This window comes from Strix uralensis, chromosome 6 (assembly GCF_047716275.1).
Source record: "Strix uralensis isolate ZFMK-TIS-50842 chromosome 6, bStrUra1, whole genome shotgun sequence".
NCBI lineage: Eukaryota > Metazoa > Chordata > Aves > Strigiformes > Strigidae > Strix > Strix uralensis.
This window is the reverse complement of record NC_133977.1, coordinates 2931687-2947382: the sequence shown is the minus strand read 5'-3', so window position 1 is coordinate 2947382 and position 15696 is coordinate 2931687. Positions and strand designations below refer to the sequence as shown.

The window sequence follows — 15696 nt, the reverse complement described above, 5'->3', positions numbered from 1 at the left end:
CTCAGTCTTTTAGCAGACAAGCGAGAGACAGTTAAAAAGAGGAGGCCAGCAACAGTCATTGAAAAGTAAACCCTGTACACTGGGTTAGGCACACGAAGCCTTTACAAGCAACGCCTTGATGCATTTTCTGCATCTGTTGTCTCCCCCGTCTGTACACGTACACACACACATATTATCTGCCTACATGTAGACCGACAGATACATATCTCGACATTAACGTGAAATCCATGGTCAGCTACCTGGCCCATTCCGAGTTGTGAAAGAGTGCCTCTCCGAATACATCATATATGCATCAGCTGGTTGCTTAAGTTGATTAGCAGGGGGCAGTTAAATTACTATGCTAATCCATGTATTCTCAGCACTGTTTCCTTGATATGGATATGTGTATATGCTTACTGGGAAGCCTTGATTAGTTCAAGCTTCAATGTGTCAAAGGCTCCAGATTCTTTCCAAAGAATAATTTTAGCTGTACTCACATCCCTAAAGTGTGGGAGCTGATTTGAAAAGGTACTTACCTCTACCATATGCTATTTTTCTTTAAACAATTTGCATTTCAAAGTGAATATGGCATTTATATTTGAATGAATATCAGTATGTTGCCAGAACTGGTCTCAAATGAGCAAAAAAAGATGCTGGTCTCCTATTGAACAAAAATGTTTTCATCTACCAAAGGAGCATCAAAGGAAGAGTTCCTCTTTCTAGCTCTAGACAGCTTTATTAAAACTATCTTTTCTGATATTATAAAATACCCCGTTATGATCACGCTTACAAAACGTTCAAACAATTAAGCTCTACAAAACCCATCCAAATTAAAATTCAAGGTAATTTCCAGGTTTGGTCAATGCTCAGCAGAAGAGCCTCTAAGAAAAGTGAGTGTACTCACACAAAATTCAATTTATATATCCATCTATTCAGTATAAACAACTGCAAACAGCAAAGAGCAAGTAAAGACGAGAGATTCAGCACAAGAAGAATTAAGCAGAGGAGTGCATGCCTGTGTACATTTAAGAGGCTGACAGAAACACACACACTGGGGGCAGAACATGCCTCCCTTTCCCTTCCACAGAGGGACTCGCTTTGGCTCTTCATACACCGTTGTTTCAGATTTACAAAACAACAGACCATAAATGCAATATCAGATCACAATACTTAGAAACATTATGAAAATAACAAAGATGTATACAAACATACAACCACACAAGATGCTAAGTGTATAACAAAGATTTATACAAACATACAACCACACAAGACGCTAAGTGTGCATCTAGTCAGTAAAAACCAAAAGATAAAGACTCTGTGTATTATAAAAATTTCAATAAAATACACAATAAAGTTTAACATAAATGTTTTCTTACATATATGCAGTAACCCACTCAATGAAAAAAGAAACCATTCAGGGTTTTTGTTATGTTGCTCTTGTAACAGAACAGTATGGCGGGCAACATTTGAGCAATTCCTCTTTTGCTATCTTTTAACTTAACCAAAATAATACAGTGAATCACCACTGGGCAGCACAGGCTACTTTAACAGACGCATCACTTTAACCTAAGTCTTCACCAATGATGCCACCCACTAATTACAAATGCAGAATGAATATAACTCACAACTGTACCCTAAAAAGCAACATACAAGTGACTTAAATACATGGAGGTGGTCTCCATTTCCTCCTGCAGACACATTTGTGATCCCTCCCAAACAAATCACTGAGTTACAAGAAGTTACATTCAGGAGTGCAACTAATACATGCTTGAATTTATGAGATGAGCAGACATTGCAAGAGTCATGAAGCAGAACTATATTTTTCCATGAAGCAGCAGCGTATGAGACCTGCAGAAAGCAGTCGCACAGAAGCACACAAAGGCTGAACCAGATGAACTACAGCCTACTGTTATGCTTTCACCGTGGCCATGTTTTATTTGTGTTACGCTCTTCATGTTAAAGATGAGTTTCTCTTCCAAAAAAAGAAATAAACCTCTTAAGGCCAGAGGGCTGCGCTCACCAGCTGTTAGAACTAATGAAAAATACATTAGAGTTGTGGGTCAGGAAATCCTGACTCTTGATATCAGAGGGTTAATTGTTTCAAATCATGTTGGGTCAATTTATGTTGCAGGAATACTGCCTATTCTTGAAACGTCCTCTAAATTCAGTAAAAGGCACTGTCGAGTAGATTAGATTGTCTGTTGGTCGCCCGTTCAAAATCCATACCCAACACTGTTCCCTGAAGTTTCTTGAGGCATTAGGGTGCAAAAGGAAAGTGAAAGAAGCTACTTTGCTAGTTGCAAAAAGATGAAAAGCATTCCCTTCCCCTTTCCTCAATTCTGCATTACGTTCATGAATTAATTCCCAGAGTTGTGCAGAAATCTTTTCAGTGGACGAGCCTTTCCTAAGAAGCAGCTGACCATACAAGCTGTGTCGCTTTCTGTCTTCTGCTTTGTCTAGAAATATGAATGTCCAGACAGGACAACTCCTGCTTTAGCTGAGGAAGATTTGGGGATGGTTCTTCTGGGTTCCATCAGTTTGCTGACTCGGATCCCAGCACCCATCTTTCAAAGATGGCTCCTCCTTTCCTTGCCAACTCTGGAGATCGTGCCCTGCACTGAAATCTAGGAAAACTGCTACTTCCAGCTCCTTGCCTCTCCAACTGAGTAGAGTAAGTCTGTCTTGGAAAGGAAGGTACTGCCCAGGTGTCAGAGCACTGCCTGGCCACGTTCTCAGGAAGATCGGCTGTGCGACCAGGGCCAGGCAGCTCCAACTTCCATAAGCAGGTTCTTGAGTGGGGTTATTCATGGAGGAAAATTCACTAGAGTGTTGATATGAATTCTGTTTTGATCTGCTGGCAGTTGTGCAAACAGCACATCATTTCTGCCTTGGTTTTATCAGGGACCTAAAATATCTTGAGGTTACTTGTACATGGAATGAGAAAGAGCGAGACAACAGTACCTCTCCAAAACACACTGGTTCCAGCATTGAAACTGTCCTTCAATAAACTGACAATCATTTTCAATACTGTAGCAGACAACTTGCTTGTGGGTTTTAGTTATTTTTAAGATTTTTTCAGCAGCATTTATTTACTGAACCAATTTCCTGAGGATAAGCAGCTATTAATAGAGGAAGACCTTCCATCTCGCAGCCTGGCAGGGCAGCCTCTGTGAACCAGGCTTGATTAGTAGTGTACAAACTGAGAAGGGTCAATACTAATGAACAAACGAGGCAATGCCAAGAAATATCCTGGCAGTGAAGGACATGGTGCTGGGAGTATAACGAGAAAAGCTATTATTCTCAGAGCATGCCAAACCAACACAGCAAGTGTGGAGGAAAATTAAGTCATCAGAGGAGACATCTCTCCTAAAAGAAAGTTAAACCCAAGTTCTTCACCAAGGGCTTCTGCTCAAGATCCCAGACTATTTATTCTGCTGGGATCAAAGTGTGCTTTCCTTTCCCAGCAGGCATATTACTATTTTTTCAATAGTTTTAACAAATAACAGTAATAAATAAGGTATGCTTTGCTTTCTGGGCAAGTCCTGATTGAGGTTACCTGCTCGTTACGGGACTGCTTCTTTAAGACCCAGAGGTGACCATTTCACACTAGGAAATGCTGTACTTTTTATTGCTGTCATTTGGTTGCAAATCTTGTTAACAATTGTGAAATTAACTCTGCAAAAAATAACAGCGCAAAATCAAGTCATTCTGAGGTATTATGCTGTTCCCAAAGTGAAGCATGTGTAGGGGCCTGAGGCAAAAGATGTAAAATGCTTCCTAGGCCCTTTGACTGTCTGTGGAAGTTATTAATAATGAAATTGGAGAGGGGGTGGGAGTGGGGGGCGTCTTACCTGCGTGCTGCATCTACATTGAAAGCTGGTAAGATTAACTGAACTAACTTTGGGAGCTTTCCACGAACCTACAAACCTCCCCAAACCCTGCGAGCTGCAACCAGAGCCTCTTCCGGATGGGGAGGGACGACTGCCGGTATTCAAATATCCTCCAGACTTAAGAAAATGGAACAAAGAAACTTTATTTTTGAAAAAGAGACAATAGATACGAATGTGAGATTACTCTTTTTTTTTTTTTTTTTTTTTTTTTAATAGCTATTGCCACTGTAACAGCAGCTAAGTGAATGCATGTCTGCAGTGTGAGCAGTTTTGATAAACAGCCTCTGCGGGCCACACAACGGGGATAATGTATCCTTAAGTACTGCCAATGAGCTGCCATTCTGCACAGCCAATTACTTCTGTGCGTCTGTCACTCAAAGGAAAAATGACTGAGCCCATTAGATCAAACCTTTGTCACTGTTCCTAATGCACTCTTAGGCCTCATTAATCTGAGGGAGCAGCAACACAGCCGCCGGTGCCTCATTGCCTCCCCCACAACAGGCCCACGTGAATCTTCTCATCTCTCCCCCAAGTGCACCACGTTAATCAAGCTCTCCTTATTACCCTGGTCCCTGTCACGGCGGAGAGCGCTCTCTCTCTTAAATGCTCTCATTATGGTCCATCTTTAGAGCCGGCTGAGTGGGGGGAAAAAAAAAAAAAAAAAAGAAAAAAAAAAAAAGAGCCAGAGAGAAAGAGAAGAGGAAAAAGCAAGTCCGATCACATTAATATTCATGACAATAATTAGTATTCTAGGTCACTGAATATTCATGCTATTAGTTTGGTTTTTTATGGGTTTGCTGGATGTCCTGATTGCTGGAGTGTGGAGGAAAACAGCATGGTTGGGACTTTAGATGTCAACGGCAGTTCAATACTCAAAACACATTTGTGAATTTTTTTTCCCTTTTGGTAAATCAGCTTCAACCCTCCTGATGGCTTTAATATTTTAAAATCACTGGGGGAAAAAGAATGAGCAATTCTGCAAAGGTCTTAACATCCAACCAGTTAGTATTACAACGTGTAACCATCAAAAATCAGCAAGATTGCATCGGGTGGACAAGACAGATCTGTGATTTTATTCAGGATACGGCGCAATGGAGGCATGAAAATCAAGCACAGTGAAGCAGGCGCAGGCTGAGCACCGCCGACTGCGTCTTGTCCAGCATCTCCAGTCATCCGCCTGAAGCTTCATGACACATTTCTACCCTTTATCTACCCTAATCATCATTAGAGATGGGCACCATGTGCCCACCTCAAGAAAGAATCCTAAGACAGGTCCTTGTTTACTTATTTCTCTAAAGAGAATATCTAACCAAACTAATTTTTTTTTCCAGTATTTGACAAATGCAGTGTTCTTATCAAGTATTTCATTAACACTAATATTTTCCCTGCTCCTTTTTTCCCCAAACATTAAGGAATATAGTGTACTAACAGTGAAAGTTTATTTCTCTGCAGTTCTGGAAAGGGCAAATCCTAGTTTAAAGGAACTGGAGAAGACGACCTTGAGGGATCCCCCTCTAGTGGGATAAAAGGGAAATCTTTGATGCACTTAAAATTGGGCTTTTTTTCCTTTGAAACGAGCAAACTGACAACTTCTCCTTTCGTTTGCTACAGCTGTATATCACTGAACTAACAGCAAACCCAACCAAATGGAAAATTGACTTGGGTGATTAATGACAAAAGTAAGTCACAAACTTGCATTTGTGATCTGTGGCAAAACCGTAAAACTCACGCTCAAGTTGAAGCGTGGAAAACGTTTCACGTTAAGTCATCTCACGTACCACATTAGACTACAAAATTAGTAGCAAATAACTACCAACTACCAATCTCTGGCCTCGTGAAAACTCCACCAGATAGAATCTGGCACTGTCAAGTCACATACTGCTCCAGTACACAACCTCAGACACCTACAAGTAAGGAGTTCAGAGCAGATTCAAGAATTTAGGACTCAGTTCTGCATTTATTTGCAAAGTCACCCAAGATCTACAGGCTTTGGAGCAACTGGCTATGCTAGCAAGCTCTTGGCTTGATACACATTTTTACTCATCGTCAACCCGATCATAATATCCGAATCCTCACAGTAACCTCCAACTCAAAAAAGATTATTACATGATCTACAAAAATACCGATGAATTCAGTATACTTTGGATCAAGACTTGAATTCACAACACATCACAACAGAGGAGTGATCCTACCCACGGTTTTCCATCATGCTTCCCCTCCTGCATGTGGCACGCCACACTTCAGGGGGTACTGGCTCTCGGTACTGGACTCGGCAGCTATTAATTTTGATGTGGAAAATGGCTATGCAACATGACAGGTAGGGCTGTAGATGTAAAGTTAGGCTTAAAAGGTAAAAAAAAATAATGCAGTGGTTAAAGAACAGAATTATTAGACAGGTACTAGAATCTAAAGACACCGTGTCAGAAATCTCACTTTGAAGGTATGCCAGTCTAATTGACACACCAAATCTCTACCTTTTTAACAGAAAAATCTGGAAGGCAGTCCATTCCAACTCAGCCTGATTCCAGGCACTTCAGCGTAAGATTAGTTAATGACCACTACATTGATTTGATAGATGATCACAATTAATAACAGATAGAAAACTCACATTTATAAAAATGTGAAGATGCCGTTCTTATAACATGTCTGAAATGTCACATAGAGTTAGCAGATAACAACCTTTAGCATACTTAACGATGGCTATGTAGCTAACACATTTTAGGATACTTCACATACTGTACAGTCACTATTGCAAGTAAATTTAATAGTACCAAATTATTTAAACGAAGTGTTAATCAGGAAACAATTTATCTCTACACCATAAGCTATTTTTAGATGTGAACTTTCTACATCAGTGGCTCTTGCTGCAGCTCAGCCTTTGAGTTGTTTGTAGAGGAGAAGAAATAAATGACTCCTGGGAGAGATTTCAGGAATAAGTTCACCTTCAGGTCAACCAGCTCAAATCCAACCCAACTTGGGAGTAATTGAAACCCGGACCCACTCCTGCTCCAAAGTCAGCAAGAACTGAGTCAGCTTCTAAAAGGCACAGAAACTTGGCCAGTGGCCCTTCTGACATTGCCACAATATGCTACCAACTGCTAGATAAAGTTGGAACTGAACAGGTCCACAAGTTACCCTTTTCTGAAGTACTTCCAACTGAGACGCAGCAACAGAATGACGTTCACTGTCATGTAAATTTATTTTAAATTTAAGTTACTTAAACATCATTCAAAAACTGTAAGATACCACAAAAGTAACATAACTTTAGATTAAAGGGAAGAAATTTCCATTTCCCTCAGTTTAAGAGATTGCTACCAAGTTAGCATACAAGTACAAGCACCTTTCATAAAGTCACAGTTACAAATCTGTTATTTAAAGTCTATATATAAGAAAATTAAAATTAACCCCGACCCCTCTCTATTGCCTGGGAGAAGCGGTCACACAGAATCCCAGTTGTTACAGGATAAACCCCAAATTGCACCATTAAGAACCCAAGAAAGTCCAGAGACGAGCTTTCAACTTTTAAGGCGTCATGGCAAAATTTCTAGCAGAGAAGAGCCAACCTCTTTCCAGATTAGGTGTCTGGCTTTGCAACAGCAGAAACAGCTTTACCTTCTACTCATTTGTCTGTTTTCTGACAGAGTACAGAAAATACTCCTTTTTCCCCACTGCTGTTTCACCTCCAGCTTGGTTACTGCCCTCCCATGACTATACACATCAAGAGAAAAGTATTTTTCCCAGCTCTTGTGTCAGTGTGGAAACCCAGCAGGAAAGAGTCATCTTGAGTTTTTTTTCTTCATGTGTGTCTTTGGTTTTTTTACATCTCTGAAATGGAAACTCTCAAGGACTGGAACTTGGCTTTTGCTGTTAAGATGATTATTTCCCAGAGATATTTGCTTCCAGATGTTTGGGATGTAAACACCCTTACAGATCAGGATAGCTGTCACAGAGATGGTTATTATGTGTCTGTTTATCAGTCTTTAAAACCAGAAAAACAATCTTGTTCAGACAAGAAGTGCCACAAAGCACAACTGAATTCAATGTGCTAGGAATGACATGCTTTTAAACTTTCCCTTCTGCATGAGACATCTACGTCAATTAGATCTAACAGAAAAAAACTTTCACTTACTGCTTGGCTGTTATAAATCATATTACCAAATAACTACGTATACCCTTCTTGAATTCACAACAACATCACCCTGATTAGCCTAATTCCTTCTATTCTTCTCACAGCGATGCTATGAGAAGCACCTTGGGAAAGATCTTCACCACACCATGTGAGAAAGAGACTGAATGTGTTTGATGCAAACAATCATTTAGGTCCAAGAAGGCTGCAGGGTGGGAAGGTGATGAGAAGAGGAAGAGCTCAAGCTGCCCTACTGCCCCACAGACCGTGGTGGGGATTAGAAAAGCGGAATGAAGTTTTGAGCTGTCTTATGGATGGAGTGTTATGTCTTCTAGCAACAGGCACTGCCTCACAGAGACCCAAGGTAGCAGTGATCACCCCTGCAGAACTCAAGTGGGAGCTAGGAGATAAAAGCTATCCCCAAAGCGCCTCTTGTGAGATGACTGCTCCTACTCCCTGACCCAAGGCATCCCAAGTCTGCCCACACGCCATCCCTGACACTATGCTGAAGGGTACCAACCTCTGAGACAGCTTCCCCATGGCACGTATTTTACAACCCACCAGTTGACAGGCAAGAGGCTTTGCCTCCATATCAGAACATCCACCCAAAACACAAGAAATTCCACTAGGAGACAGAGAAAACTATCTGTTGGGTACCCATGAAGAAATGAATTTAAAACATGCCAGTTACAGGCAATCAAAAAGACATCTAATACAGGTATTTATCCGCAAAGCTGGCACTGAAATCCATACTTAAGGGGCAGCTTCTGAACAGTGTTTAATAACGGACCACTGATGTCTTCAAATGAAGACATTATTTAAGATAAGCACTATCCGACTGTTTCAACAATAAAAATGCATTGACTTCTTTGGTTTTGATGTTTGAATGAAAATAAGTTCAGACATTTCTAGGAACACAAGTTAGTGGAAAGTAGGCAATCTCAGCTGAGAAAGGCTTTTAGTGGGCCTGGGCTATCACCAAGTATAAGCTAAGACGATGAATTCTATTTCCAGGGGCAATCTTAAACGTGACATTTTAATTGAGCAGTGGTATTCTTTTAATATCTTAGCTTTTCCAGTAACCTGTACACAGTTGCATAATAGCAAAAGGAAAATTAGTCTGTTCCTGACCACGTCGAACAATTAAATGAAACATTGTCCTCACTTCTTAACCATGGTGAATATTACTCCAGGTACCAAGTCTGCACTGGCAAAAGCACAGAAGAACAGAAAACATCGCTGTTTGGGGAAGAGGCAACACATGAAGCAGTGAGAATGTATTTGCAGGCCTAAAAATAAAAAAAGCAAGTGCTGATTCTTTCTGTGTTTGGTCCAAACGTCCTTCCTACAGCAGACCCGTGTACAGAAACCTCCCAACGAAGAAACAGGAACAGACAGTTTCAGCCCTGCGATCAATTTTAAAGCATCACGCCAGATGAAGACAACATTTTGCCAGCACTAACAACTGAGAAAAAGCTCTGAGACAGCACCACAGACTGCAAAGGATAATTTGCAAATGTTTTTAGTTGCGTGACAGATAACTGCAGAGATACCAGAAGTCCTCCCGGCACTCCAGAAGCTGAGCACCGAGTACCTACAGGTCTCCTACCCAACAGAAGCTGTGACCCTCTGCATAAAAACCACTGTGAATGTATTTGACCACATGAAAGCTCAGACTAACAAGCTGGGCACAGACTGTGACCGTGTCTTTTTTACAATACTAATACTCCCCTAATATTTTAAAATCACTCTCTGCACCGCAGCTCTTCAGTCTTACCTGAACACAAGAGAACTGAGAGTGACATAGAGACTGATGCACAGCTGAGCTGCTGACAGCTATTTCCCAGATCTAATCTGTCCTACTACTTTTTTTTTCTTTTTTTTTTTCCTTTTTAAAAAAAATTAATACTTTACTGATTAGCAGTTCCTTTCTTTGTTTGTTTTTAACCCGGTAACCAGTGCTTGGATCAGTCAGCTTTCTTTAAAAAGCTCCTCTGTCTTGCTGCTGCTGGTCATTCTGTCCAGTAATGCAATAACCAGACAGACCTCAAACGTGGCCTTTAAGTAAGAAAGATTCAGTGAGGGCAGCTTCCTCAGAAGAAGCACATTCTGTGAAGAAAAACCCTAAAGAAAATATACCATGGCTGATAATGCACTGAATGTACCAACCTGAATTTCAGAAGCAACGGCTACAAGGAAAAATACTACAGGGGGTCTGAAACTAGTCGCTGTGTATGCAGCTGAACTAATGAAATGCAAACATCTCTGTAAGGTTGTATCTTCACTGACCCTCCTCTCACACCAAAACCTTAGCCATCCCCCTTCTATATCCTCCAACACCCAAAGTGGGCACGAGACAGCAGGTAGCTTGGTACGAATGGGCTGGCTGGCTGCCATGTGGAGCATAAAGCTGTTCAGTCCAGCCTGTCTTCACCTGCTCCCCCAGCAAGTTATAAAGATGCTTCAAAACTGTTATGCTTCCAGCCAGCTATAGGGGTAATATAATTAAGACATCAGTGCTTGCTCTATGAGAAGAGAGCCATGCAAGGATAAGCAGGTCAAGAACTTGTTTAAAATTAAAGAAGGATCAGCGTAGCGTCCCAGCTGCGCGAGAGGGGAAATGAAGGTATTCAAGTGGGTAATGATAGAGAAATCAGGTTCAACTTCCCTTGGATACAACTCTTTCATTCATTAGGAGGGCATTAATTATTTTAAGGCTTAACCACAGTAGATCTCTTGAGCTGTGATACCCGGACATCAACAACAGGAAAGTCTTTCGGTATTTCTAAGCAGCATGATAAAGAAGCCAAGAGAAAGGATAGAAGCTCCAACTATTCTCACCATGTTATCTGAAAATGGCTATCTAAAGACAGAGCTGTTTTCCAGCATTTGCACTTTCTAGCATAATTAACTTTTCTCTCTTAAAGCAACTGCTGTGCAATAAAATCTCAGGCTAGCCAGGATACATACACAGTGGCTACCACCCCTGCCAGAGAGAGCTGTCTGTTGTACAGTTTCATGTGAAGAAAGCGTTGTATGTGCAGAGGGTCCTGAAACAATGAAATGTGCAATATTCATTTAAGTCATGTACTGGCCGTTTCCCTCTGACCTGGCAATCTAAGCATATGCCAAAACATGTAAATTCCACACTATAAACTTTATATTAGTATGTATCTCTGAATATGTTTTCAGAAATGTACTTCCCTGGAGCAATCAAATAATTTTTGCCTGTGTTCAAGTGTCTTAAAAGAAGAAATCTCTCATTTAAATGTCTTACCACTGGTTTATTGAGTCAGTCCAGTACTCTTCTTCTCTAAATTATGGAATAAGTTGAAAAACAAAAACAGTCCCCACACCCAGTCATCTAAGTTAAACAGCAAAATGGAAAAAACAAACCAACCATGAATAATTTTCTCCTATGAACTCTTCCAGTGACAATGCCAGCTCTGTGCCTCTTGAGGGGTAGGTTACAACTTGAAGAAGAGCCTGATGAAATCATGGCTTCAGACATTTCAGGTCCCAGGCCAAACTAATATAATGTGCCACACAAGATCTCCAGGGATGTCTGATCAGTGGCACCACTGTAAAGCCACAAGGATTTTTTTTTTTTTTTCTTTTCCTTTTTTAAACATTCATCTCAACGAGCAGCACCCGCAGTTGTAGGGAAAATCCTTCTTCCCCTTCCCCTAATATAGGGGAACGCGCATCGCAAAAACAGGGCATTGCATCTTGGCTTGAAGCATAAGATAACTATTACTGCCCAAGAGAAGACTCTTGAATAGCAGGGTAACTGAGCTCTTTGCTGCGGTGGCTCATCCTACCTACGTAGTGTGTATTGCACAGGGACAAAAGCGTGTTTGGATGGTTTTGTCAGCACATGCTGGAGGTGTCTACGCTAAATATAAATGCAAAAGGCACTCGGCACTTTATGGACGTCATCCAAAACATGCTGACAAAACTTCCATACCAACACTATACCATTATGAGTTTTGTATAAGCTGTGCATTTTACAAGATAAATTGTCTTAAATGTTTTTCCTTAATGCAATTTTTTAAATCCACTTAGCTGTATGGACAAGTGCTTCAGCAAACAATAAACTTCTTTGTTTAGAGCTCACAACGAGCTATAAACTACTTCCATAAATGAGCTAAAATAGCTTTCTACAGAAGAATCTTGCTGTTGGAAAGTCCAAAACTATGCATCCTTCTAAACGTGGAAATAAGTGCCGTGGATCCCACCAGGAAGCCACAAAAAGCCCTTTAAAATGATACATCTCCTGTTCTTCCTAAGTATTAGACCTAACAGATCAGTCGTAAGGTAGCACATATTTAATTTCTGTGAAATGATGTAGAGTTTTGGCAGGTATAAGGCAACAAATAAAAAAAGATGGATGTTGAAGGTTACTCAGAATCTCTCGTGGAGGATAGATCAGCAGGCAGGGCTTAAAAAGTTACACATCAGCGGTTATTTGCATTTCTAAATTATTAATATGTATCATCCCCATCCCAGTAGTACATGACAATTGCCTACTGGAAATGCAGTCTTTCCCTTTTTTATCCCTAGTATGGTATTCTCTTACCTGAATTCGGAGAGATGTGTAAACTGCTCATGTCCTTGGAGAGGCCATTCGTTTTGGGACTTGAAATGGGTGCACAAGCTGACGTAGCTCGGGGTGGCCTCTTCCCGGGGACTTTCACAGTGGTTCTCAGCAAGTCGATTTCTTTCCCGTGAACATTCTGCATGTAGTCCTGGTAAGAGGAAAAAAACAAACAAAACCTGGTATCAAACAGGTAGTTCTGTAAGCTATAGAACTAATGAAACCTGGTTTCATAAGACTTTTGGCCTACATCATCTGCCAGCACCCACCATATGGTTTTCCCTTTCTTTCCGTTTTCTTGATAATCCCTTCCACACTTCTCACTACAAATATTCCCCAAAGTTTGGAGCTTTCTAGTACATTCTCCAACTACCAGTTGGATAAGAGGCAATTCACAGCGTGGCTGGTTCTCAGCCACATGTAGGAGTTCACCAGCTAGCAAAACAGAAGGAGAAGACAAGGCTGACTGTCCCTCATGAGCACACTGTCTTGTGTCTCCTTCTCTGTCAATGTTTCATGCACTTATCTCTTTTCCCTCAAGGCTGGCTGAAATTGGTCAGCAGGCACAAAAGCTATGAAAAGGCGCTGACTGGTAAGGTTTCTGCAACTACAACATTGTTTCCTTAGAATATGATCCTTCCTCCACACATAAAAAAAAAGAAATCATAGAAGGGAAAAAATTATGCAAATTGTGTCTGATTAGAGTAAACACACTAATAGTTGGAAGCCAGAAGTGGAAAAGGCTTTTCCTAATTCTTGTTTGGAAAACCCACGGAGAGGAAATAAGCAGAAAAACCCAGTCAGCTATGGAAAGATGGTGATCAACCGACTGGAGCCAAGCCACCGCGTCCCAAGAAACCCATGAGAAAGCTCTTCAAACTGTAAATAGCTTCTGGAAAAACAGGCTCTTGAGATTCTGCTTTCCAACTTCAAAGACATTCCCTAGATCGTCTAGGGATTGTCTGTGGACTTCTTCAGACGAAAACAGAAAAGCAAAGGGACACGGGTGTCTTCATCAGAGGGCAAATGACAATTCATTAAGGTGAGACAGTCACTGAGGCTGCAATCCTAGGTTCCAGGAGAGATGGTGAATGTTAAAGCCAGTATACAAGACACCAAAGTTCTGGTACACATGGCTGTGGTTACTTGTGTGCCAGAAAAAAATAACTGAAACAACTATAAGGATACTAAAAGAAACAAAGAGACTGTATTTTATGAGAAGACATGCAAGGCGGGTAGCACAGGACAGCAAAATAAAGAGCGAAAAGGGGTAAGAGCATTGCACAAAAATACATCTGGGCATGTATACCCCAAGAGGAAACCAGCAATTTCAACTAAAGACTGGAAAAAGATCTGGGCTTAAGCTCTTGAGTTAAGCTGTGGAAACCACTGGAATGGTATTCTTGAGCAATCTTCTACACAGAGCAGCTGGGACAAAAAAAATCTAATTCCTTTTCAGATAGAACTTGACCAACTTAGAGAGAGGCCTGGGTGATGCTGTGGGAGTTTGTATGAGCAAAGACTTGTCAGCAGAAACCTAACTCCCAGTTGTCCAAGTGGCCAGGGCAAGATTTAGCCAGATTACAGGTGTCATACAACAGACTAAAAGCATTAACTAGGTCAGTTCCAAACCTGCAGCGTACAGACCTGTACAGCACCAGAGCAGCAATTGTACAAGTAAACACCTGAATGGACTAAAAGCATACCTGAGGTCTACGTCACTGCTGCCACGACACAGGGAGCAATCAGCTCCCTCATAAAAATCCTTCCACCTTTGACAGTTTTTACAATACAAATTATATATTCCACTCAAAACACATCAAAAACCTACTACTGAACCAGCATTCATTTCTTCACAGCTAACATTAATCTGTGATAAAAACCCCAAACCAAGCCATTACATCAGTTTTTTTTTTTTTTTCCCCTAGCTGTTTGAGAATTATTAACAGTAAAAAGGAGGGGTCTGAACAATTTGTGTGGTGAGGACAAAGAGCTCTGCTGCCAAAAGAAACAAAGGCAATCCATTAATAAAAATTCATTCACTAGGTGTTAGATAGAAATGAACAAAACGGTTTCATCCATAAATTATCAAGTCGCCGTCAACTTTCTTGCTCAGTGTCAGTTCGTCACAAATTAAAATACAATAAGCAGAACATAATTGAGCATTTATTGCTTATGGGCTCTAAAATGAGGCTTAATCAGATAGTGACTAAACCTCAGCATATACTCTTTTTAATAGACATGCTTTATTTAACATACAACCACCAGTGTACTCCACTGAAATTTAAGGAGGTGGCGTTTATTCCAAATTCTTCAGATGAACAGCGAGTATGATTTCCCTGCTACCCCGCCAACTTGTGAGATGTGACAGGGTATTATTAAAGCCCTTTTAATTGAGAGTAAACCAGGCTTAGGTGAGCTATAAACCATTTGAGAGAGTGAGTGAATGTTGGCAAACAGGAAATAAATGTGCTGTAGCCATACCGTTATTATACGAAAGTGCCCAGATACAACAGATGCCACATAGGTATTAATGTCAGCTTAAATATTTATAGGGATATATCAAATGTAAATAATAAAGCCTCTTTCATTGTGTGCAAGATGCATAGCGATAATCTCTGCATTTCCCTGAGGAGGAGAAGCAAGCACCAAGTTTCCAGTCGGCGGAGCATCCACCCCCATGCGCACTCCTTCAGATCTGCACTCGGGGAATAAAAGTTAAAACTACAAAATAATGTCGTGGCTTCAGAAGCGCAATGGAGGGTTTGATCAGATTAGAACAGATGAGGGTCTTGCTGTCATCTGGAATATGCTGTGTTAAAGAGAAGACAGCAAGCCTGATTTTGATATGCAAATGTTACAGATATAACTCCCCTAGATGTTAGTTGTAGAAAATGCTGATCCGAGAAAAAAGGGGAAAAAACCCTTTAACAAGGCATGAGGGTAATTCAAAGCCAAGTACTTTTAAACAGCACTTAACAAGTCCCTAGAGCCCACTCAACAGTGGGCCACCCCAGAAGTGCCATCTTCTGCCCCTCAACAGCTTGAAAAAGTAGTAATTGCAACTCCATTTGCATTTTCCTTCTCAACTTGTCCATGTTCAT

The 15696-nt window shown here is 40.8% G+C and overlaps 1 protein-coding gene across 9 annotated transcripts in view; it reads right to left on the bottom strand.

Annotated features, from left to right (window-relative positions):
* Positions 1-15696, bottom strand: part of AGAP1 (ArfGAP with GTPase domain, ankyrin repeat and PH domain 1) — a 398735-nt gene that overhangs the window by 121627 nt on the left and 261412 nt on the right. For all 9 annotated transcript variants that reach the window (XM_074872505.1, XM_074872508.1, XM_074872512.1 and 6 more), the window contains one exon: positions 12575-12743. In XM_074872505.1, coding sequence (XP_074728606.1) covers positions 12575-12743 — 169 coding nt within the window. The remainder of the gene's footprint in view (positions 1-12574; positions 12744-15696) is intronic.